This window comes from Hemicordylus capensis, chromosome 12, assembly GCF_027244095.1.
Source record: "Hemicordylus capensis ecotype Gifberg chromosome 12, rHemCap1.1.pri, whole genome shotgun sequence".
NCBI lineage: Eukaryota > Metazoa > Chordata > Lepidosauria > Squamata > Cordylidae > Hemicordylus > Hemicordylus capensis.
Window position 1 is genome coordinate 9,677,139 of NC_069668.1, and position 25,909 is coordinate 9,703,047.

At 49.2% G+C, this 25,909-nt stretch overlaps 1 protein-coding gene across 2 annotated transcripts; it reads left to right on the plus strand.

Annotated features, from left to right (window-relative positions):
- Positions 1-378: 378 nt before the first annotated feature.
- On the plus strand, positions 379-25,851 carry P2RX5 (purinergic receptor P2X 5). Of its 2 annotated transcripts, none has more exons than XM_053275117.1 (12): positions 379-470; positions 11,616-11,766; positions 13,781-13,852; positions 15,183-15,258; positions 16,570-16,666; positions 17,487-17,567; positions 18,718-18,856; positions 21,049-21,185; positions 22,991-23,084; positions 23,689-23,754; positions 24,369-24,450; positions 25,501-25,851. In XM_053275117.1, exons 3-11 carry the CDS (start codon positions 13,802-13,804, stop codon positions 24,447-24,449), a joined length of 822 nt encoding a protein of 273 aa, XP_053131092.1. In that variant the 5' UTR covers positions 379-470; positions 11,616-11,766; positions 13,781-13,801; the 3' UTR covers position 24,450; positions 25,501-25,851. The 2 variants fall into 2 exon arrangements, with proteins under 2 accessions (XP_053131092.1, XP_053131091.1); XM_053275116.1 differs by lacking the exon at positions 379-470 and adding an exon at positions 1,630-1,869.
- The last annotated feature ends 58 nt before the right edge of the window (positions 25,852-25,909 follow it).

Sequence of the window (25,909 nt, forward strand, 5' to 3'; positions counted from 1 at the left end):
CAGAATGGAGCCTCCGGCAGTTGAAAGTAACTGAGTAAACCGGAGAATCATTCTCCCATTTCCAGCTGTTGGACTACAATTCCCATCACCCCCTGCAAAGGCCTACAGGAGTCCCTGGATTGCTGTGGGACTACAGTCCTCATCATCCCCAGCTACCATGGCCTACTGAGGTCCCCACCCTTGAGTCCCCAGGTGGCTGAACGAGTTCCTCGGCCTTTGTGGCTGTGGATGATGGGAGTTGTAGTACATCACCCTCTGGGTGGGGGATCCATGGTTAGACACTCCCGACTTGAGGGCCCAGTGTTTCACTTTTAAGGTGATCCTGCTTGGGATGAAATTGATTGACATGGAAGTTTGATGGAAGATGAAAGCTTGCACAAAAGAGGGACCGTGGGAGGTGTGTCAGATCAGTTGAAGATGGCATGTGGGCAAGATTAAAGAGAGACTAGAAGAAATAAGGTGACTGCAAGGTTAGAGGAAAGAGCATTCGCCTGTGTCGGCTGAGCTGTTGTCACATGTTTTGAGAACTGTGTTTTTCAGGAGTTGTGCTGTGGCTAACATGAAAGAGAAGGATGCTAAACTTGCCTGCTAGCAGAAACTGAGACCTGAACCACACGTTATGTGGCAGTGCATGTAGCAGTTGGAACTTATGTAATGAATCTATTTCTGCTCTCTATCGATTGCTTGGGAAGACCAGTCTCTTCCTAACCAGGAGAGCTGGCCTTGTGGTTGCAAGCATGACTTGTCCCCTTAGCTAAGCAGGGTCTGCCCTGGTTTGCATTTGAATGGGAGACTACATGCGTGAGCACTGTCAGAGATTCCCCTCAAGGGATGAAGCCACTCTGGGAAGAGCATCGAGGTTCCAAGTTCCCTCACGGACAGCATCTCCAAGATCGGGCTGAGAGAGACTCCTGCCTGTAACCTTGGAGAAGCCACTGCCAGTCTGTGTAGACGATCCTGAGCTAGATAGACCAAGGGTCTGACTCGGTATATGGCAGCTTCCAATGAAGCCTATTTGCATTAGAAAAACACCTTTAAATAAGAGGATTTATCTTCCTTGGGGAATCTAGACCCATCTTTTGAGCTGGGCTTTTCATGATCTCTATTTTGAATCGGAATTTTAATCTGGTTTCAGTCTTTGATGGGTTTGATTCTCATGTAAAAACTGCCCTGAGCCACTTGAGGAAGGGCGGTTTAGGACAAACGAATAAATTATATTAAAGACCCATATGGTAAAACCTTAAATTTGGCCGTGTGTGTGTGTGTGTGTGTGTGTGTGTGTGTGTGTGTGTGTGATTCAGAGGTCCCTCAGCGTGTGAGGCCACAAACTGAAGTTCCTTGGCTTGTGCCTAAATCTTTGCCACCCAGTCTGATGATGCAAGCTTCCTGGGAAACACAGGTCTCCATGTGTGGAGCAGAGCTAAGCATGCCAGGGGTGGTGGGGGAAGAGAGCAGAGCTGGCTGTGACGCAGCCGGGGACAGGTTCCTAGGAAGGGGGCTGGCTGGTTCTTCCACATACCTACCCACTCCCTCCTCCTCCCCTTCCTGATGCTGATGCTGCCAGTTCTCTGCAGTCAGCCGCAGCGGCGGAGTCCTTCGTCCTCACAGGCTCCATCCTCTGCCAAGACGCAGCAGAGCCCGGAGGAGAGAGGAGCTGTGCTGCTGCCTCTGCCTCCAGGCCCGCTTCTCCGGCTGCTCCCAATGTGCCTCTGATGCCCGGCCGGCCGGCAGGATGGGGCAGGTGGCCTGGAAGGCGCTGTGCTTGTCGCTCTTCGACTAAAAGACCGAGAAGTATGTCATTGCCAAGAACAAGAAGGTGGGGGTCCTCTACCGGGTGGTCCAGCTCTCCATCATGGCCTACATCGTGGGGTAAGGAGGACAGCGGGTATGTGTGTGGGGGGGGGACACAAGAAGGGACCCACCAGACCCAGGGGAGACCCTCGGGGAGATCGGCCTGCCCGCCTGCCCAGAAGAAGCTGAGCTTCTAACATGGATCCCCAGATATGGTTGACTACAGCTCCCAGCATCCCCTGCTGCAATAGCCGTTGCTTGGAGATGAGGGGAGTTGTAGTCAACCACATCTGGGGATCCGACTGGGCTGGGCTTGGGGGAGAGATGCCTGCCCCGAAGAAGCTGAGCTCTGAGCTCCAGTCCCAGAGTCCAGCTGCTTCTCCCCGAGGTCTGGTGGGTCAGTGGTTTGCAGGGGACGGTGGTTGGCTGTGTGGTTTGGCACGCTGGCTCCGGAGTGGCGAGCCCTCCAGTGGCAACTGAAGGTCACACATGCTGTGCCCAGTTTGGGGGGGTGTTCCGGAAGTGTCCGGTTAACTGGGGCTGGAAGTGAAGGACGGCAGACCCCAGACAACACCAGGATACAGACCCCAGAATCCACGGCATCAGGGGATGATGGAAGTTGTAGTCCAGCAACATCTGGGGACCCAAGGCGGAGAACCCTCGAAAGGCTGGATGGGGTGGGCCTTTGTTCCGATGCATCGGGCCGCCTCATAATTCTCTCCATACATTAAATCGTGATATTTCATATTTATGTAATAGATAGATTATATATTAAATTATTATAAAATATTATACAATATTTTATAAAACATGATTCTTTGTACACATCTATTCTTTTTATAGATATGATCAATTATATTATGATAAATAGGATTTAGAATTATGTATAAAGAATTAGATTCATTTGGTCCTTCACCACAGTGGATAAAAATGGGACCTCCATGTTAACAGGCAGTCTACCTGTAGATGCCAGATGTCTTTGGGGAGCATCAGCAGGAGAAGGCTCCTGCCCTCAAGTCCTGCTTTGGAGTTTTTCCCTGGGAGCATCTGCTTGAATTGAACATGATCTGGAAATATGGGATGGATTCAGGGTCTAATCCAGCATGGCTCTTTTTGTAACTCTTTATAAATAATTAGATGCATGTGATGGCAGACCCGTCAGCAGCTATTAATCATGGTGGTTTAGAATGAAACCTCCATGTACAGGAGCAGTATACCCCTGAATACCAGGCGCTGGGGGAGCAACACATCAGAGAGTGATTGACCTTTTTTGCCCAGCTTTCTGGGGGGCAGCAATTGGCTAGCTGCTGAAGGGAACAGAATACCGGATGATCCGACAGGGCTCTTCCTAGGAACCCGAGTCAAAAATAGGCATAGTTTTGCACAGGCATGTTAGGATCTGCCCTTTGGACTTTGGACTTACAGAAGTCCCCAGATGACTTTTGGAACAGCTGTTCAAAATAAAACCCCTTTTCTGAGTGCATCAGAAGAGCTGATTCCCATGATGTAGGGATCCTCAAGGCTCGGTCCCCAGATGTCAGACTACAACTCCCATCACCCCTGCCACAGTGGTCACCACCGTCGCAGGGTATGATGGGAGCTGTAGTCCAAAAACATCTGGGGACCTAGGCTTGTCATTGTAAATGTGCACATGGTTGTGTGTCCTGATACACCTCTGAACTCTACTTGTTTAGATGAATGCAGGAAGGATTCGGTCTGTCAGTGGCACGTAGCTGTGCTAGCTTGATGGAGCCTCCATGTTCCAAGACAGTGTACCTTTCGGGCACAAATGCTGGGCACAAATGATGGGGATAGGTGGGCTGGCTTTGCCACATGTGTTGAGAGCTAAAAAGGGCTCTTCTGCTGTTCTTAAAATCTCTGGAATTCACCTCCAGGGAAGTTTGTGTCACTCTTTTCCTTGAGCATTAATCCATCCCTAGGAAAAGTGGATCCGGGGTGCAGTCTATCTGCTGTATCTCCTTCTGACCCCTTTCTGCTAATTCATGAAGTGTGTGGGGGCTCTTCGTAGTTATCCAGTGTAGATGAGATAAATGTTCTCTGTTCAGGGGCTCTGTTTGGGGCCATCTGTCAAGGATGCCATAGCAGTTTCCTGCACTGAGCAGGGAGGGGGTGGACTAGAAGACCTCTGAGGTCATCTTTTCAACTCTACGATTATATAAAATGCTTTTAGGAACATTTACCCTTTATTCTCTCCCCCCACCCCGCGCCCCCGCTTTACCATTAAGATTAATGCTACCAATAATGCGCCTTCTCTAAATATACAGTGGGGGGCATATAGCCATATAACGGCTTTGTGCTCCGTACAGAATGGCTTTTTAAAGCCAGCATGCCTGTGGCTGCTGTTTGCCCTGAGCAGGCACTCTGCACATGCCCTAGTGCTTTCATGCAGGATCCTTAACCTGCATGAACCCCTGCTAACTGAGCAGTGAGTGAGGCACCTTTTTAAAAGTGGTGATTCTTTTGATTGAGCAGGAGGGGTGAGCAACTGGCCCTATCCAGCCATAACAGCTGGCCCTATCCAGCACCAACTCTCCAGTGGCTGTTGCTGGGGTCTATCCTATGCTTCTTTTTTCGATTGGGAGTTCTTTGGGGAACCATCTTTATTCATCCATCCATCCATCCATTCATTCATTCTTTAATATTGATGTAAACCGCTTTGGGAATTTTTGTTGTAAAGCGGTATATTTCCGTCGTATTTGTATTAATGAGGGAGTCTAATTGCAAAACGTGGAACAGTCATGTCCAGTCAAACTACAGCCAAAGAAAGACCTTGTATCCCACATGTTTCCCTTGAGGTTCCTAACATATATTCATTCATTTTTTACATTTATATCCCACTCTTCCTCCAAGGAGCTCAGAGTGGTGTACATGTTTCTTTTTAGCCTCACAACAACCCTGTGAAGTCGGTTAGGCTGAGAGATGCATGACTGGCCCAGAGTCACCCAGTGAGTTTCATGGTTGATTGGGGATTCGAACTCGGGTCTTCCCGTCCAACACTCTAACCACGATGCTATTCTGGCTCAACATATCTGTTGTGCTGATCTGTAAGACACCTTATGGCATTGCTAAACAAAAATAATAATAATCAGGGCTGTCTAACCTCTTGAAAGGAGTTGAACTGCCTAATAATCATCTAGAGGGATTGATCAAATTGAGGTGCATTTGCACATCAACAAAACTGCAGAGGTGGGTGCCTTTTCCAGGTTTCATGTAGGTATGACTGACTGGAGATTCAGCTCAGTTCTTGCTGGATCTGTATACAATGAATTATGTGGATTAAATCCCAAGTTTCTAAATTGGAAGAAAATTTGGGCTAGACGTCAGCAGGAATTTCCTAAGCGTAAGGGCTGTTGGGCAGTGGAACTCTCCGCCTCATGAAATGACGGGGGGTCTCCTTCGCTGGAGGTTTTGCAAGCAGGCCGGCCGGCCGGCCGTGAAGGATGCTTTTGCAGTTTGCTGCATGTAGAGAGTATGTGTGCGATTTATTGCGCCGGGGGTGATAGGAGTTGTAGTCCAACAATAGCTAGAAAGCCTCGGCTTGTCTATTCTGCCCTACTCTTGCACTTGGATGTTCAAACGAAATTCCTCATGGTTTACGTGCAACTTCTCTGTGGCTCTTGCTCCTAGCAAAGTGTTCCATGATTTTTGCAGGGATGCCTGAGACCCCCTTTGCCCTCAGGAGAGTCACTCTCCGCCCTGTTTTTATTGATTGATTGTTTGATTGCTTGCTTGCTTGATTACTTGCGACCCCATAGATAGATTCTCTCCCGGATGATCTTCTTCCGCTTGGCCTTTCAGGTCTCTCAGTGGTGCTTTCATGGCTGTCGTAATTGAGTCCATCCACCTGGCTGCTGGTCGTCCTCTTCTTCTCTTTCCTTCAGCTTAGGAGAGGAGAGCTGGTCTTGCGGTAGGAAGCCTGACTTGTCCCCTTAGCTAAACAGGGTCCACCCTGGTTGCATACGAACGGGAGACTTGATGGGTGAGCACTGTAAAATATTCCCCTCGGGATGGAGCTGCTCTGGGAAGAGCATCCAAGTTCCCTCCCTGGCAGCATCTCCAAGATAGGGCTGAGAGAGACTCCTGCCTGCAACCTTGGAGAAGCTGCTGCCAGTCTGTGAAGACAATACTGAGCTAGATGGACCAGTGGACTGACTCACTATATGGCAGCTTCCCATGTTCCTAACTTTTCCCAGCATGATGGACTCCTCAAGGGAGCTCAAACCACAAAGCTCCTCCCAGTGTGTGCAAGAGAGAACGCTTCTTGCCAGCTGCCGAAGGAGGCGATCTAAGCACAGGGCTTTCTGTGTGCAGGCAGAGATTCGGCGGGCGTGCAGAATGGGTGCATGGAGTGTTCATCTTTTTTAGCCAGTCCTCATGACTGCAGAGAGAGGCGTACTGGTGTGTGGCCTTCGATGTCAGAGGGCAACGAAAAGCGATGGGACCAGGGTACCCTCTCCCAGGGATTCCCCGATGACATTGACTACAACTCCCATAATCCCCAAAGGTGGTTGCAGCTGTGGATGCTGGGAGTTGTAGTCAATGGCATTGGGGAATCCCTGTGAGAGGGAGGACTGGATGCGAAGGCCAGGTTGGCATCAGAGGGTGATCTTATGAAGCAACTGGCAATGCCCGTGCCTCCGTTGAGGCTTTGTTGCCATTCCAGGGCAGGCTACTGGCTGTGGAAGGAGCCTTGCTCTTCTCCTGAGACCCTGCTTTGCATGAGGAAGGTCCCAGGTTCAGCCCTGGACAGCATCTCCAGGCAAGGCTGAGAGAGGCTCCGGCCTGCAACCTTGGAGAGACGCTGCCAGTCAGTGTAGACAATACTGAGCTAGATGGACAAATGCTCTGACTCAGTAGACAGGAGCTTCTTAGGGGATGGGGCTGTAGCTCAGTGGAGGATCATCTGCCTTGCATGCAGAAGCTTCAGTCTGTGGCAGTGGACTGGGAAAGAACCCTGAGACTGAAAACCTTGGAGAGCTGCTTCCAGTCAGTGCAGGCAATATTGAGCTAGGTAGGCCAAGGTTCTGACTCAGTAGGAGACAACTTTATAAGTTAATCAGGAACATCCATAGCTCAGTGGAAGAGCCCCTGTTTTGCATGCAAAATATCCCAGATTCATAGAAGCTGCCATATAGAGTCTGACCCTTGGTCCATCTAGCTCAGTCTTGTCTACCCAGACTGGCAGTGGCTTCTCCAAGGTTGCAGGCAGGAATCTCTCTCCGCCCGATCTTGCAGGTGCTGCCAGGGAGAGGACTTGATACCTTCTGCTCTTCCCAGAGCGGCTCCATCCCCTTAAGGGGAATATCTTATGGAGCTCACACATCAAGTCTCCCATTCATAGGAACAGAGGAAGCTGCCACATATTGAGTCAGACCATTGGTCCAAGCAGCTCAGTATTGTCCACCCAGACTGGCAGCAGCTTCTCCAAGGTTGCAGGCAGCAGGAATCTCTCTCAGCCCTGTCTTGGAGATGCTGCCAGGGAGGGAACTTGGAACCTTCTGCTCTTCCCAGAGTGGCTCCATCCCTTGAGGGGAATCTCTTCCAGTGCTCACACTTCTAGTCCCCCATTCAAATGCAACCAGGGCAGACCCTGCTTAGCTAAAAGGACAAGTCATGCTGGCGACCACAAGACCAGCTCTCCTCTGCGTCTTTGACGCCTCTCCAGTGCTTGGGTGCTCAAGCCACCTTCCTCTTTTTATTTGTGGGTATCAACATGCCTCCAAGTGCAGCTGGCAGGGTTTAATTACATCGCCTGGGTAATTCCTTGGTTGTATTCTGGGCTGAGCACCCAGTGAGACATCCTGCCCAGCAACATGAAAGTTCAGAGCTCTCCAGAGTCATGTGTGATGTAGTAGTTAGAGTGCTGGACTAGGACCGGGGAGACCCGAGTTCAAATCCCCACTCAGCCATGAGACTTGCTGGGTGACTCTGCGCCAGTCACTTCTCTCTCAGCCTAACCTACCTCACAGGGTTGTTGTGAGGAGACAATTCAGTATGTAGTACACCGCTCTGGGCTCCTGGGAAGAAGAGCGGGATATAAAATGTAGGTGATAATAATGAAGCTAAGCAGCCTAAGGCAGGGCTGTCCCCTTGCTATGGCTTATTTAACAGGTTTACGGCAGGCAGGAATTCAACCCAGAAAGCTTTTCTCGCCAGGGAGTTGTATGACTTGCTTTTTCTGCATGTGCCAAGTTGTTTGAGGTATGTTTGGAATTCCAATTAGAGAGGGAGGGATGCATCAGAAAGGCTGAGTTCTCGGTCACTTCTCCTTTTCTCAAAAGGAGAAGCCAGCAGGCAGGGCCGGTGCTAGGGTTTTTTGCGCCCTAGGCGAGATCACCTTCTGGCGCCCCCCCCCCCCCCGGCCAATCATATTTCAAACACAGATGTATTATAGGAAGAATGAAAAGCACAGAATTTGAAATTGTTAATTTATTTTTTAAAAATTGTGAAAACAAGTCATAAAACAATTTCTGATTTATTTTCTCAAACAGAACACAGTTTTAGCACAGAAATCACTTTGAAAAATGTTAAATGTGATGCTGAAATTTAAGTCTATTTAATGTTTCAATTTCAAGCAAATCAAAATCTTATTTTACGTGCCTTTTCCTTTGCAAATTTTGTTAACAGTTCCTTCAGGTCAAGTGCTGATGCTTCAGCATGTTCGATTTACACACAAGGATTTGGAAACCCACAAGGTTATGAAGTATATGCAGCAGGTAGTACTGTAACTCGGGGGTGGGGGATTTCAAGGCACATCAGGTAATCGGGGTGGGTGGGTTTACGTCCGACGTCCATTTCCACAATTTGTCCCATTGCTGGGCTGAGAGAGTTTCCTGCCTGCAACCTCGGAGAAGCCGCTGCCAGTCTGTGAAGACAATACTGAGCTAGATACACCAATGGTCTGACTCAGTATATGGCAGTTTCCTATGTTTCCTAAGGTTAGACTGGGGGTGCCATCGGTTAGCCTGGTGGTAATTCAAAGAGGGCCTTCTCTGTATTTGCCTTGGGGCTGTGGAACACTCTCTGCTGAGATTAGAGCTGTTCTATCCCAGATTACTTTTAGGAAACAAAACTGAAGATACATCTCTTCAGCTAGGCTTTTGGTTGAGTTTTACTGATTTGTTGTTTGAATTTGATATTATTATTTTTACATTTATATCCCGCTCTTCCTTCAAGGAGCCCAGAGCGGTATACTACATACTTAGGTTTCTACTCACAACAACCCTGTGACATAGCTTGAGACTTCTGCAGTAGGCAGTATAGAGATGTATTAAATAAATAAAATACTGTTATGGTATGTTTATATTAAACAGCCCAGCATTTAAAAAGGACATTCACAGGTGTAATCTGTGCTTATGTTTTGCCTCTGGGGATCTGGAAAAGTTGGGATCAGATAGTACTTAACCTGAAATTATCTCAGGGCCTCACTTTTCTCATCTGAACACTTGCCAGAGTCCCAATGGCAGAAGTAAAACTAATATTTTGGGGTGGCATAAATGGCAAATTAAATTCTGAGAGGGCCAGCTCAGGGCCAAGCCAGATAGACACAGGTGTTCTAGGACCTGACTTTAAAAATGTTAATAGCAGTCATAGGCGAAGGAGTCCATTTGTATCTGCAAAGACTGCAGTACTGCAGAAGGAGGCTTTACCCTTTTTCTTGTGCCATGATCCCAGTTTGGGGGACAGCCCTGCAGGCTGCAGTGAGCAGCTAGTAGATTTCCAGAGATGTTTCCCATCCCAACCAAGCTTTGCAACAACATAGAGGAAATAGACTGCGAGAATAAATAAGTTGAAAACACACACCTTCTTGTTTTTGTGAGTGACCACCACCACGCTGGCTTCACACCGCCCCGCCGCCACGTTCTTGTTGTGCGGCGCCTCCGTGTCCTGCCTGCACACTGCACCTGCTGCAGCCCCAACGACGCTCTCCTCGGGGGCTCCGTGCAAATCCGCGACCACGTGCAGGATGGACGCTAGGCAGCACGCATGCTCAGCGACAGCGTGACTCGGCACCCCGCCGGCCGAGTCGCGCGTGCGTGCAGAGACCCAGCGGCTGCAAGCCTGCCGGCACAACCTCTTCCCCTTACGGGACTTGTGTTGCCAACACACACCATGTAAGCTACTCCTGAGGCGTCGTTCCAGTCTGCACTCTCTCTGGCCAGGCCTAATCCTCGCCCGGGACCACTGCCTCTGCTGCCGGTCCCGCGCCGCATCTTCAGACCTGGCTATGCCCTTGCCTCCCGACTCGGTCCCCGCCCTCCCAGGTCCAAGCGGCGCCCAGCCACCTCTTCCGAAATTGACTGTCAGGCTGTCCTCGGCCTCGGATTCCAAGGGGGCGCAAAGCTGACAGGGTCGTGATTGAGCTCAAAGAAGCAGAAGCGACCACCAGCTTCTCCTCCCACTCCGTGGTCCCCCCTTCCAAAGCAGCCAAAGCAGAGCGTGCCACCTCTCCCTGGCCCCTCAGACCCGGTTGCAACTGTAGCGGCGCCTACACTGCTCAAGAAAAAGAAGAAAAAGTCCAAGCATCTGTCACCCGCGCAACCCCTTGCTCCCCCCACGCCACCTAGGCAGCCCAGGAGACACTGTTTTTCTTGCAAGGCATCCGGCGGTACCAAATTCAGTCGTCAGTCCCACAACCGCCAGCGTATTCTACAAGCCCTGGGAGATAAGGGGGCGGGGGGGAAAGCTGCACAGAAGGGACCGTTCCGGGGGCGCGCCGATGCGCTCTGCAGGAGAACTTTGTATTTTCGCCCCTACGTGGCCAGCGCCCCCTCCATTTTGGCGCTCTAGGCAGCTGCCTAGTTCGCCTAAATGGAAGCGCCGCCCCTGCCAGCAGGTGCTCGGAGGAGCTGCTTATATACGTCCGGGGATATTTCTGGGAGCGAATCTCCAACCACATCCTTCCTGGGCCAAATCCAGGTCTTAATTGCAAGGGCTCAGTCCCAGAACGGAGTTCCATAATCTGGGTTCAGCTCTGGAACAACAACAACAAAAGTGCACAGGAAGCTGCTGTGTACTGAGTGTTACCCTCAGTCCATCTAGCTGAGGACTGTCTACACTGACCGGCAGCAGCTCTCCAGGATTTCAGACAGGAGCTTTCTCCAGCCCTACCGGGAGATGCTGCCAGGGATTGAAGCTGGGGCCTTCTGCATACAAAAGAGATGCTCTGCCACTGATCTGGACAGGAAGAGGCTTCCTACTGAGTCAGACCCTTGGGCCATCTAGCTCAGGATTGTCAACACTGACTGGCAGTGGCTCTCCAAGCTTTCAGGCAGGAGTTCTCCCAGTCCTATCTGGAGATACTGGCAGAGATTGACCTTCTGCATGCAAAGTAGATGCTCTGCCAGCTAGTTATGGGTGCTCCTAATATGCACTTGAAGCTGCCTCCGACTGAATCCGACCCTTGGCCTGTCTAGCTCAGGATTGCCTACACTGACTGGCAGCGGCTGCTCCAAGGTTTCCCCAGTCCTACCTGGAGATGCCGCCAGGGATTGAACCTGGGGCCTCCTGCATGGAATCAGATGCTCCATCCCATCCCCTAAGGGGGACACCTTACAGCCCTCACTTGTAGTTGCCCATCCAAATACAAATCAGGGCAGACCCTGCTTAACAAAGGGGACGATTCATGCCCTACTGCAATTTATGCCCAACCGCAAGACCAGCTCTCCTTCCCAAATTTTAAGAACAAGGGTACCACAAAGCATGAACAGAGGCCTTTTGCTTAATGAGCCCAGCTCTGACAAGTCCTTTCCCGGAGGTTTTTTTCCATCAGCTTTTCACTTACCCTTCTGTGGCTTTCCCAGGTGGGTCTTTGTGGTCAAGAAAGGGTACCAAGACGTGGATACCTCCATCCAGAGCTCCGTCATCACCAAGTTAAAAGGCGTGGCCTTCACCAACACGTCCGAGCTGGGTGAGAGGATCTGGGACGTCGCGGACTACGTCATTCCCCCACAGGTAACAACAACAACAACAAATATTTATATACCTCTTTTCAACAAAAGTTTCCAAAGCAGTTTACATAGAGAAATAACAAACAAATAAGATGGCTCCCTGTCCCCAAAGGGCTCACAGTCTAAAAAGAAACATAAGAGAGACACCAGCAACAGCCACCTGGGGGGATGCTGTGCTAGGGACAGATAGGGCCAGTTGCTCTCTCCTTGCTCAGTAAAGAGAATCACCATGTTGAAAAGGCTCCTCTTTGCCCGGTGAACAGGGGTTACTGCTGTTGACTTAATTTTGCTGCCTACCCCGGCTGTTCTTTTGGCTGATCCTCACATTGCCTTTCGATGCAGGTTGGAGACCTGCTCCGGGTCTGAGTTCTAATTCAGCTGTAACCAAAGCACTTCTTCAGCATAGTGAAACCAACAAGATTTTTGTTTGTATGTTTGGAGGGTTTGGATGACTGAAAGGTGGTGGTCATTTTTGCATCCCCCCAACAGTCATGGCTGTTTGTGCTTCCTTCTCCTACAGTATGACCTCTTTGTTAAATCATTAAGAGAGAGAGGAGGCCAGTTGGGCTGAAGACCTTCCTGGAATTCCTCAGGGCTTTCGGGATTAATTGTCGATGCTGCTTCAAGGTTAATGCAGTCCCCCCTCAGGACTCCTCCTGAAGCGAAGGAGCAGATTGCCCTTTGTCAAGAAATACTGACAGAGCAATAAGCAGGATCTGTCGCGGCCAAGCCAACGGATATTTTAAGCAAAGCAGTAATGGACCACAAATTAAAGTGCCTTTTTGTCAGACTGCGTCTTGAATCCAGAGTGCTTCGGAACTAAAGGACGTGGAATATGATTGATGTTGCTATGGTTCTTGATGATGGGAGCTCTTAATCCCATACTGTTAATGCAGGTCGTCTCTATTAAAGTTTCTCAAGGGCAAGTGGACAGAAGGAGATTCCTTTGCTGTCTGAAATTGCATTTCTTATTACAAATTTTCAGCCACCCATTGTGGCAGGCTTTCCATCCATTGAGGTTTTCAGACAGTGGCAGGAGGGCCATGTCAGAAACGCTGTCGTCATTTCCTGCACTACAGAGGGGGTCAGACTGGACAAACTCGAAGGTCCCCTCCCAGCTCTAAAGTTCTTTGACCCCTCTCTTTTGAGGGGGTGGTCAAACAAGCCCAGGCTCCGCCTTGCTTGGTCAGGCTCCGCCTCCCAAATCTCAGGGTCTGGCTTCTCAGGAGAGCTGGTGTACCAGAACGACTCCTTGCTATCCTTGTAAAAATCCTGAGATGTAGGTGAGGTTGTGAAAGAGTGATTAGTGGCAATCGCCCATTGACCATCATGGCAAGAGGGGGACTTCTCCGTGATATCCCACTATGCCTCCTGACTTGTCTTCACAAGGAGGAAAAATGACTTACAATTAAACATGCAGCATCTTAAGAACCTGCTGTATCAGGCCCATGGCCTATCTAGTCCAGCATCCTGTTTCACACAGTGGCCCACCAGATGCCTCTGGGGAGCCCACGGGCAAGAGGTGAGGGCATGCCCTCTCTCCTGCTGTTGCTCCCCTGCCACTTTTGAGAGGCATCGTGCTTCTGAGGCTGGAGGTGGTCCACAGTTTTGCCCAATTTATTCCAAGTGGCAGATGCTGCTACGGATATTTATATACCACTTTTCAACAAAAGTTCTCAGACCACTTTACACAGGAAAATAATAATACATAAAGATGACTCCTTGTCCCCAGTGGGCTCACCATCTAAAAAGATAGATAAGATAAGATAGACCCCAGCAACAGCCACTGGAGGGATGCTGTACTGGGGACGGAGAGGGCCAGTTGCTCTCCCTCTGCTCAATAAAAGAGAATCGCCGCTTTTAAAAGGTGCCTCTTTGCTCAGTTAGCAGAGGACTGAGTTCTGAGTGCCAGTCTGCATGTGTGCAAATGTGACCACAGGTCTCCCTCCCTGGTCCCATGATAAGCTCTTAGGAGCCAATTCTCAGATGTTGTTTTTGTATGCCTTTTCCCCATGTAGGGTGAAAGTGTCTTCTTCATAATGACCAACTTGATAGTCACCCCAAACCAGCAACAGGCCACCTGTGCGGAGGTAAGACGCAGAGAACGGGGAATCTGGGTTGGGGAGACGACACTGAGCAAATATGGTTCACATCCGGCGGTAGCGGCATTTCCTCCTCCTGGGCTGATGCCCCTCCGATGGGACGGCTTCTCATATTTGGTTGGCTCCAGTGATACCTTCTGTGTTTGCGCCACAAATTTAATCCACTTTCAAGCTGGTTTTAAGTCACCATGGCTTCCAGATCAAGGGACCTTGGGAATTGTAGTCCTGTAAGGGGCTAGCCGGAATCTGGGAATACAACATGGGTTTTTCCCATGGGTTTTTGGAAGATGCCATTAATGTCAAACTGGTTTAAATTTGTAGTGTAGACATGCTGTAGGAGGCAGCTGTCTGAGCAGTGAGAAGCAAAATTTCCAACTCCTCCTCTTACTAATAATTAATTAAAAATGTTATTTATGTTCCATGCTTTTATCCTGCCCCCAAGGAGCTCAGGGCTGTGCCCAGGTTTCTGCCCCCCTCTTTTCATCCTCACAGCCACCTTGTGAGGTAGGTTGGACTCAGAGAGAGTGAGTCGCTCTAGGCTACCCAGTGAACGTCACAGGGCGACCTAAGGCTAGGAAGCCAGCTCTCCCTCATGCTCATTTGAAACGCTAACTACTAGGCAGAAAAGCTCCGTGTCCTCTCCATGTGCACCACATATTTGCTGGAAATCGGACATTTTATAGCGGTTGGGCATGGCCCACATTTTAAGATCCAGCTTGCCACTCTCTGAGCTTTTAAAAAGGAGCAGGGGCGTAACGATAATAGGGCAAGGGGAGACAGTTGTCTGGGGACCCACTGCCTTGGGGGCCCCCCCAGAGGCAAGTCACATGACTGACTCCCCCAGCCGCGCAGCCGCCCGGGCTTCCTTCAGTTGTATTCATCCTCCGAAATTGAAGTGAGTGTTGAGACCTGCAGCTACCAGAACAGCAGGTCTTTCTCTAATACCATTCAATGACTTGCATCGTCCACAATTTACAAAACCTTTTAAAAAATAATTTAGGAGGATGTTCTATTGTGGCACATAGGAGATATATATACATTTTACTCTGCTTTTTGTTACCACTATTCAGCCTCATTTACGATTTCTTTACTTCATGAGCTGAGCTTCAGTGAGGGGGGGGCGCCCATTTTAAAATCCTGTCTCTGGGCCCACTACAACCTTTCTACACCCCTGCTAAGGAGGGAGTGAAGAGTGTTTGCTCAGGGCCTCCGCTCTGAATCAGATTCAGATTACTTTATTTACAGTCAGTGACCAAAAGCACCCTGAATCAAGTCCCCTGCGTGCGTTCTCCTGTTCTTATTGTACTTTTCCTTCTAGAGTTCCAGCGTCCCGGATACGCTCTGTTATCGGGACCAGGACTGTCCTGCTGGGGAAGCCGTGGTTGCTGGCAACGGTAAGACCTTTCAGACTGCCTTGTTAGCATCCAATCCCTAGCATGGGATTTGCTGGTGGGGAAAGGTTAATTCCATGCAAGGGGTCGTTAGGAAGGGGATTGAAAATAAAAATGTGATTCTTGTAATGTCTGTGTACAAATCAATAGTGCAGCCACATTTAAGAGTATTATGTACAGTTCTGGTCACTATGTCTCAAAAGAGACATTGTAGAACTGGAGAAGGTGCAGAAGAGGGCAACCAAGATGATCAGGAGCCTAGAGCACCTTCCTTACAAGGCAAGGCTACAACATCTGGGGCTCTTTAGTTTAGAAAAAGGCAACTAAGGGGAGATAAGGTTATAGAATTATGCATGATTTATCATTTTATTTATTCATTGTTTACATCTCTATACCATATAAAAATGTCCCTGGGCGGTTCACACTCTAAAAACCATGAAAAACATTGACACAATTGAAACCATGTAAAAATACAATAGAAACCCTAAAACCCGAAGCTTTAAAACTATAGACTAAAAGCCTGGCTAAACAGGCATGTTTTCAGGTCCTTCTTTTAAAAATTCAGAGAAGAGGGAACTCTAATTTTTAGGAAGCATGTTCCAGAGTCCCAGGGCAACTCTAGAAAAGGCCCGGTCTTGAGGAGTCGGGTTGCCACCATCTGAACCGGTGGCAACCGCAAAAGGAACTCTCCAGATGATCTTGAGAGGCAGCAGGATTGATGAAGGAGAAGGCGTTCTCTTAAAGAGAGAACCATGTGGGGAGAGTAGATCGAAAACCTCTCCTACTCACAACTCAAGGACTAAGGGTCATCCCATGAAACTGATTGGCAGGAAATTTAGGACCAACAAAAAACTGTACTTTCCTGGATATATTTATTTTAGGGACACAGGAAACTGCCATATACCGAGTCAGACCCTTGGTGCATCTAGCTCAGTATTGTCTTCACAGACTGGCAGTGGCTTCTCCAAGTTTGCAGGCAGGAATCTCTCTCAGCCCTATCTTGGAGATGCTGCCAGGGAGGGAACTTGGAACCTAGATGCTCTTCCCAGAGCGGCCCCATTATCCCCTGAGGGGAATCTCTTCCAGTGCTCACACATGTAGTCTCCCATCCAAATGCAAGCCAGGGCAGACCTTGCTTAGCAAAGGGGACAAGTCATGCTTGCTCCCACAAGACCAGCTCTCCTCCCTTGGACTAGATCTCCTCCCTTTTAAAAGACCACCAACAGAGCCCTCTTCCAGAAGGACTATTCGAAACAGAGATCAAAGGCTGTAGGACTCGCTGACGTGCTCTCTGTAACCTTGCTCACCCTGCAGGAGTCAAGATGGGTCGCTGCCTGAAGGTCGGGAGTAACATGAGTGGGACCTGCGAGATCTTAGCGTGGTGTCCAGTGGAGAAGAAAGGCAAATCCAAGTTGGTTCCCATGAATTCCTGGTTATCTGTGTCTAATCTCTCCACATTTTTAATACAGGTCAAAGAGGCTCCTAGACAGGATTACCACTAATCCAGGCAATCACAAGAACAGCCCTGATGGATCAGGCCCAGGGCCCATTTAGTCCAGCATCCTGTTTCCCACAGTAGCCCACCAGATGCTTTTGAGAAGCCCACAGGCAAGGGGTGAAGGCATGCCCTCTCTCCTGTGGTTGCTTCCCTGCAACTGGGATTCAGAGGCATTTTGCCTCTGAGGCTGGAGATGGCCTATAGCCATCAAGACTAGTGGCCACTGATAGACCTGTTCTCCATTAATTTGTCTAAGCCCTTCTTAAAGCCATCCAGGCTGCTGGCTGTCACCACATCTTGTGGCAGAGAATTCCATAGGTTAATTATGTGTTGTGTCCAGAAGTATTTTCTTTTGCTGGTCCTAAATTTATTGGCAAACAGTTTTATGGGATGATCCCTGGTTCTAGTGTTATGCGAGAGGGGAGGCAGATTTCTCTCTATCCACTCTCTCCATCCCATGCATAATTTTATAGACCTCTATGATGTCTTCCCAGTCGTCTTCTTTCCTAAACTAAAAAGCCCCAGATGTTGTAGCCTTGCCTCGTAAGGAAGGTCCTCGAGACCCCTGATCGTCTTGGTTGCCCTCTTCTGCACCTTCTCCAGGTCTATAATGTCTTTTTTGAGGTATGGTGATCAGTACTCCAAATGTGGCTGCACCATAGATTTGTATAAGGGCATTATGATAGTAACAGTTTTAGTTTCAATCCCCTTCCTAATCCGTCCTTCCCTTTAGGAAACCTCTTCTGGCCAATGCTGAGAACTTCACGGTTTACATCAAGAATGCCATCCGGTTCCCCAAGTTCAAATTCTCCAAGTAAGTTCTGGTTCCCAGGTCCTCCTTCTCTGTTGTGGGTGAAGGAATGCTTTCTGTTTGTGTGACTGCTAGCACAGAAGGAGTTGGAAAAGGAGTCACCAAATTCATGGAGGAGAAGCCTACTGAAGATGGGTTCAGACAATCACACCCTCCCGTTCTTTGGTATTGGCCTGCTGTGCTGCAGTATCACAGTTCTGCCCCATGTTCAGTTCGCCATGCCCTATGAGCCTTGTAATCTTTCTCAGGGTATGTCTGACACAACACTAACATCAAGTTCAAGGATTACAGTTGGTTTTCAGACCATTCTCCCTGTCTTCTGCTAGAAAGATGATGATGATGATGATGATGATGATGATGATGATGATGATGATGATTAATTCGATTTCTATACCGCCCTTCCAAAAATGGCTCAGGGCGGTTTACAAAGAGAGATAACAAACAAATAAGATGGCTCCCTGTCTCCAAAGGGCTCACATTCTAAAAAGAAACACAAGATAGACACCAGCAACAGTCACTGGAAGTTCTGTGCTGGGGGTGGAGAGGGCCAGTTACTCTCCCCCTGCTAAATAAAGAGAATCACCATGGTTAAAGGTGCCTCTTTGCCCAGTTAGCAGGGGTTAGCAGGGTTATTCTCCATCCTTTGAGACTGACCATCCAGACTCCTCTTCTGGGTGAATAACCAGGGGGCGGGGTCAAGCTCTGTAGGATTAGGAAACCATGTTCGATTTCTTGTAACAGGACCCGTCAAATTATTGCACTTCTCTCAGTAGGGGGTGTGGCCATTGTGGTGGGTGTGGCTATAGGAGCTGTCACGGAGACCACCTGCATTTCTAAATGTGTGATACCATGGCTGGAGGATGCTGGGAATTATAGTTTAGAGAGGGTCCAGAACGTTTGCCGTTGGAAATCCCTGGCCCTGCTTACTGAACTATGGTTCCCAGAGTTCTTTGGGGAGGGGCAGATACACGGCTTCTTATAAAACAATATTGGGTCCCCCAGTCATCTTGGACTACAACTCCCATCATCCCCCAGCCACAGTGGCCACATTTGCAGTCCAACAAGATCTGGGGATCCAAGGCTGAGAAACCAAACACCTAGCTCAACGCAGTTGCGCCCCCTAACTCATTGCCTCCTGTGCACCCCAACACAGGACCAACGTTCTGGACACTGAAGACGATGCCTACTTGAAAACGTGCCGCTACGGATTGGAACAACCTTATTACCCCATATTCCGCCTGGGAAACCTCATCCGCTGGGCTGGGAGCGACTTCCAGGAAATGGGGTCGGAGGTATGGAGTGTGTCGTTCTGCTTCCTGTCGTGGGCCAGATCCCGTCGCCTGCACTCGGCCAGAAAAATGTCCCCCCAAGTTCCTCTCCCCTGCCCCCCGCCCCGCCTCGTGCAGGGGTTGTGAACTTCAAGCTGAGCCTTACCAGATTGGCAACCCCCATAACACCCACCCCTGGCTGCAATAATCTCTGGCTGATGCAGAGATTTGATACATAACCACAGAATATTGTGTGTGTGTGTAAGGGAACAGTTATGTGTTTAAGCAGGGTGTTTCAATCATACTTGTATAAAGTTGAAAATAACCAAACCCATCAATAAATAAGATTATTTATTGTGGAAAGATTATTTATGTTCCACAAAATTATTTAAAATAATTAAATTTAGAATTAAATTTAATAATAATTTAAATAATTAAATCAAAACTTATTTACAATAATTTAAAGATTCTTTATTTGTCTAATAGGGCTCGGCTATCCACTATTGAAAGCTTGGTCCAGATCGCCTTTCTTCACCCCAATAACCCTCAAAATAAAAGGGGCCTTTTTATTTCTTCCATGGCCTCTGCTGGCTTTTGGAGCCGGTCACCTTAGCATCCTGAGCACCCAGAGTTCATCTGCAGCTGACCGGCAGCTGCCATCCTGGGTCTTTGTCCCTTCTGCTGTCTGAGGCCCAAGATGTTCAACCTGGTCCTCCCCTCCATTGCTGGCCAGTTAGCCACTTTACTGCCAGGCTCCCTGAAGATGAGGTGGATGAAGACCAAAGTCTTCAGTCTGCTCCTCCATTTGACCCAGGTAGACCCATACAAGCTGTCACTTTTAAACTGATTGGACAAAGCCTCCACTTGCAGAGTTCCTTCTCCTTTAATTTGATTGGGCAGAACCTTCACCTTTTGGAGCCTTCTCATTGGACAGTTCAGGATTCCAGCCAACCCCAGAGTCTGTAGCCAGAAAAGGGTAGAACCAGCCACTTCCTTTCTCATTCTGAGCAGACAGACTCCCTCAAGGTGCTCAGGCCAGACACTCTGCTCTTTGGGGTTTAGGCGTATTCAAATGTTGAGATTCAATATTATATCGTTCCTTAAGGGACCGAAGGGATTATTTTATTAGTCTGGGCTAAATCCTAATCCCTACCAAAATCTTTGCTCCAGATCTCTTTTCTCCATCCAATAACACTCACACAGGAGGACAAAAGCCTCAAAATAAAGATGACTTCCTCTCTCTCTCTTTATTGGCCTCCACTAAACTGTTGAGGCAGGTATCCTCGGGCCCCTGGCGTTCCACTTGCAGACAGACAGTCTGCCTCATGAAATGGTGGACTGTCCTTTGCTGAAGACTTCCAGACAGGTGGACTGCCATCTGTCTCATATGCTGTAGCAGATTCCTGCCCTGAGCAAGGGAGGTGTACTAGAAGACCTCTGAGGTGTTGGGAATTCTCTCTGGTAAGGAGAAACCCTTTTTCATTACAGCAGAGTGCACAGAGGTACAACACAGCGGAATTTAGTTAGGCATGCGTGTATGCTGAGAGTAAAGTAACTTGGAGCCAGTTCATAGTTTTGAATCAATATAAGTGGTATTTATTAGAGAACTCCATTCTAGATAGGAAAGTGAGGAGATATCTAATCTAGCTTGCTAGCTGGATGCAGATGGATTCTGCATCTCTGCACACATGGTGCAGGGGAGAGGAGCTTGCATGTTGCAAGGTAGAAGGAAGGAAGAAGAAGGGGAGAGAGGAAGGAAGTGTGCCTGAGAGTAGCAATCTTCATTCCAAAGGGATAGTGTCAGAGCAGTAGAGAAGGGATGACCAGTGTCTTGACCCTCTAGCCCTCTGACTCACTAGTCTGTCCTCCACTGTCATTGAGACAAGAGACAGCACATAGTCCTTCACTTCCAACATGAGGTTCCCTTCCCTCTCCAACATTCTGTGATTCAATAAAATTGGAAGGATTTAAAAATTCTCCCACCCTCCCACAAATTTAAAAAGCCAAACCCCAAGAAAAGCAGCAGTGATCCGAGGGGCAGGTGGCTCAAATCAGCGGAACCAACTGAGCAGGTTGCCGGTGGTGGTGGTGGTGGTGGTGGTGGCGGCGGCGGGGGGGGGGGGGAGAGAACATCATGATGGGGCCCACTGGGGGAGAGGGCTGGGTCATCCCAAAGCAAAGCTCCCACTGAAAACCTCATCTTCTCTTTGGTGAAGGGTGGTGTGATAGGAATTCAGATTGAGTGGAACTGTGACCTGGACAAAGCTCCCACTGCCTGCAACCCTCACTATTCCTTTAGCCGTCTGGATAGCAAGTTTGCGGAGAAAGCCATTGCGTCCGGATACAACTTCAGGTAACGGTTGCCTAGGGAGGCAAAGCCCGCAAGCAGCTAGCTTTGCCCACTCACAGACGTTAATCGGATTTAATCAACTAAAGATATTTTGATCTGCTAAAAAGGCACCTGAATTGGTCAATAAGTTTTAAACTTTATTTTAAGCATTAGCAGGTGACAGGGGCCACAACAGAGGTATTCCCCACTTTGCTGTCACCCCAGAGGGAATTCCGACAAACATACTCCGTTAGAACACATGAAAGGTGAATATTTGGCTTGACCCTTATTATCATGGGCAGACCAGAGAGCAAGTCTGGCCTGAAAGCGGCTTGTAAGAAGCAGGCCAGAACTGAGCATTATCCACCAATCTTACCAGACCACAACAATTTTTCTGGCCTCGCTGACCACACATAATATCTCTCTTAGCCATTTGTGGCACATGGGTGGAAAGAAATTTTAAAAATTGCTGGCTGGAAATAAATAATTTTTAAAAACTATCAGCTCTAAGAACATCACAAGCGCCCTGCTGGAGGATCAGGCCCAAGTCCAGCATCCTGTTTCCCACAGTTGACCACCAGATGGATGGAGGCATGGCCCTTCTCCTGCCATTGCTCCCCTGCGACTGGGATTCAGAGGCGTCCTGCCTCTGAGCCTGGAGGTAGCCTATAGCCATCAAGACTAGTAGCCATTGATAGACATGTCCTCCCTGGACTTCTCTAGGCCCCTTTGAAAGTCCGCCGAGCTGGTGGCTGTCACCACATCCCGTGGCATAGAATTCCACAGATTAATCATGCACTGTATGAAGAAATCCTTCCTAATTGTCCTGGTGGCAATCAGTCTCCTGGGATAACCCCTGAGCCATATTCCAGTTTATGAAAGATGGCCTGCCTGGTTGCCTGGGGGAACTTCACGGTTCACCCAAGGCGAGTGGCTACGTACAAGCTGGGGTCGAGCATGGCCCTCTGGCCTATTGCTGTCCACAGGCTGCCGTGATGGTCTGGCATCCTCACCTGGCCGTTCTCTCCTTTTGGCCAGAGCTTGATGGAGGCACCCAGGCAGCGTTTCGGTCTGAAATCGGTCTGTGGTGCAGCCACATCTGGAGTCCTGCTTACAGCTTTGGTCACCGTATCTTAAGATGGATATTGTAGAACTGGAAAAGGTGCAGAAGAGAACAACCAAAATGATCAGGGTGGGTGGAGCACCTTCCTTGTGAGGCTAGACTACAGCATCTGGGGCTCTTTTGTTTGAAAAAGAGGTGACTAAGGAGAGACATGATTGAGGTGTATTAAATTATGCATGGAGTGGACAGAGAGAGATTTCTCTCCCTCTCTCACAATACTAGAACCAGGGGTCACCCCTTGAAATGGAAGGTCGAGGAATTTAGGACTGACGAGAGGAAGGCCTTTTTCACACGATGCATAATTAATCTGTGGAATTCTCAGTCACGGTATGTGGTGATGGCTATTAGTTTGGATGGCTTTAAAAGGGGCTTAGACAGATTCATGGAGGACAGGTCTATCAGTGGCTACTAGTCTGGTGGCTGTGGGCCACCTCCAGCCTCAGAGGCAAGATGCCTCTCAATCCCAGTTGCAGGGGAGTAACAGCAGCAGTGAGGGGGCATGCATAGACCTCTTGCCTGTGGGCTCCCCAGAGGCATCTGGTGGGCCACTGTGTGAGATGGGATGCTGGACGAGATGGGCCTCCTTGGGCCTGATCCAGCAGGGCTGCTCTTACCTTCTTATGTTTTTATCCCTTGGGCCTCATGCTGTGCCTTGGCGCTTGATCGGCTGGCATTTGGACGTGACCATGTTTTTTCTGCTTTTCAGATTTGCCAAGTATTACAGGGACGCCAACAACACTGATTTTCGCACCCTGATCAAGGCTTATGGCATCCGCTTTGACGTTATGGTGAACGGCAAGGTGAGACTCGGAAGGCTGGAGAAATGGGCGTGGGGGTGGGTCTGTATTTACTCACTGCACAGACCTCCTCCTACTCTTTGGGAAGCTCAGAGGGGTCTACGGGGCAGCCATGCCCCAAGAAGGGGCTGTTTCTCAGTGCTGGAGCATCTCCTTTGCATGCAGAAGGCCCCAGATCTTGCTTCAGTATGGTTGATAGAAATATTTACACTGCTTTTCTCAGGGAGGAAGGTGTATAAAGTGGTTTGCATAGCAAAAGGTATGAGCAAACCCTACGAACAAAGCACAACAAAGAACCTCCCTGCCCAACACACACATGCCAGAGAGACCCCAGCCTTCTGCTGGGCTGATGTTGCTCTCTCCGTGCTAAATATAAAGAGTTATCTCTTGGATAGGTGCCCTGGCAGCATCTCCAGTTAAAGGAGCCTCGGTAGCAGGAGAGGTCTTCTGCCGGAGACTCTGGAGAGCTGCTGCCAGTCAGTGTAGACACTGCGGACCTGGATGGACCAAGGGTCAGACTCAGTAGGAAGCAGCTTCCTATGCAGCTTCCTATGTAGCTTCCTATGTAGCTTATAAACATGTTTTGTTTTGTTTTGTTTTCTGGCAGGCAGGGAAATTTAACATCATCCCAACCGTAATCAACGTGGGATCAGGCCTTGCACTGATGGGCGCAGTAAGTAAATCACAGGAGGTGGATGCTGCTGGTCTTGATCAATGCCAACAAGGCTCCACACCAAAAAGGGTCATTTCATCAGAGATCTGCGATGCGTCCCTCCCTGTTTAGAGACTCAGCTCACAGCAGGGGCAAAGGTCTCGGTGCACCCATGCGCAGCTGTGGATTAAGGGCCCAAGTTTCTTTCTGTTAAAACATGTAATCCACACGGCTTTCTCAAACTTGGGTCCCAGGATGTTGCTGGACTACAACTCCCATCATCCCCTCCGGCCACTGGTGAGGGGTGTATGTGATGGGAATTGTAGTCCAGCAACTTCTGGGGACTCAAGCTTGGGAACTGCAGCATTCTCAACCTGTGCTGCTCCAGATGTTGCCGAACTACAACTCCCATCACCCCCAGCCAATTTGTGAGTTGTAGTTCATGCAATATCTGGGATGATGTGAGTTGTAGTCCAGCAGTATCTGGAGCACCACAGGCTGGGAACCTCTGAGTTAATCCACCAGCCAATTGATCATAGGGCATTGTGGCTGGGGATGATGGGACCTGTAGTCTGATGACCTTGGGGATCCCTGGGGTCATGAGTTCTTTTTTAATATCATATTTCTTTCTTTAGGGGGCTTTCTTCTGTGACTTGGTGCTGCTGTACTTGATCAAAAAGAGCAACTTCTACCGAGGCAAAAAATATGAAGAGTGAGGTATGTTGACTTCAGGCGTAAAACCAACTGTGCTGTAAGGGCAGCTGTCAAACGATCGTATCCCCAATTCTTTTTTCTAGGCGAAACAGACTCAGTTCCTTCACCGTGTCCTTGATCCCCAGGCCTAAGGAATGCTTCTCCTCCCTTGGGGAGGAGAGCTGGTCTCGTGGTAGCAAGCATGAATGGTCTCCTTTGCTCAGCAGGGCCCACCCTGGTTTTCACTTGAATGGGAGACTGCATGTGTGAGCATTGGAAGAGATTCTCCTTAAGGGATGGAGCCACTCTGGGAAGAGCATCTGCAAGCTCCAAGTTCCCTCCCTGGCAGCATCTCCAAGATAGGGCTGAGAGAGACTCCTGCCTGCATCCTTGGAGAAGCCGCTGCCAATATGGGAAGACAGTGCTGAGCTAGATGGACCAAGGGTCTGACTCAGCGGGAGGCAGCTTCCTGTGTCCCTATGGAAGGGGAATTGCCCTTCCAATCAATACGTGCCCAAAGTCCAGCCATTAGAATTCCACCATTACGAGCAGATGGACTTCTTAGCAGACCGTTTCATGTCACATTAACAAATCACCTGCTGTCTAGCCCCAAAAGACAGATCTTGCATTTACAGTAGGCTGCATTTCCCCTGTACGTAGGAAGCTGCTTCCTACTGAGTCAGACCCTTGGTCCATCTCGCTTGGTCCATCTCTGCTCTGACTGGCAGCGGCTCTCCAAGGTTTCAGGCAGCAGCCTCTACCAGGGAATTGACCCTGGGACCTTCTGCACGGAAAGCAGATGCACTTCCACTGAACTACAGCCCCCATCCCCAAATGGGCAGTCATAGACACCATCCCCAGTATCTGGTATTCAGAGGTAGACTGCCTCTGTAAAGGAAGGCTCCGCTGCCAGTTAGTGTAGACAATGCTGGGCTAGATGGACCAAGGGTCTGACTCAGCATTAGGCAGCTTCCGATGCTCCTAAGGAAGGGCAGAAGTGCCGACACCTTTTTGCAAAAAGTCGCGTGCCGTCCTCGTGACCAGCTTTCCAGTCTGTTGTTGTTTCTCCGGCAGGTCAAGCATCCGGAAGCCCTTGCCGGAAAGCACAGCCAACGGAGAGCAGAGTGTGGATTCGCTGTCCCGGCTGGATCAGCTGAGACACCTGGAGACGGTGGAGACCTAACCCTGTGGGACGGCTGATCAGAAGCCACATTCCCCAAAGACCAAAGGAAATGGTCTCGATGAAGCGGGAGCCATGCTGTACCCATCATGGGTGAATGCAGAAAGCGGTCCGCTTCAGCCCTTTCCGCATCAAAGCTCCCGACGCCTTACTTTTCCTGAGCGAGATTCTGCGGTACCCTGAGCCTCGAATCCATACAGGATTTCACTCGTTTGTACAATTCCAGAAGAAGCCAAGACAACTCTTTGTATGATGATTATGATATAAGAATTCTGTCTGCCTGCATAATGACTTGAATGTGAG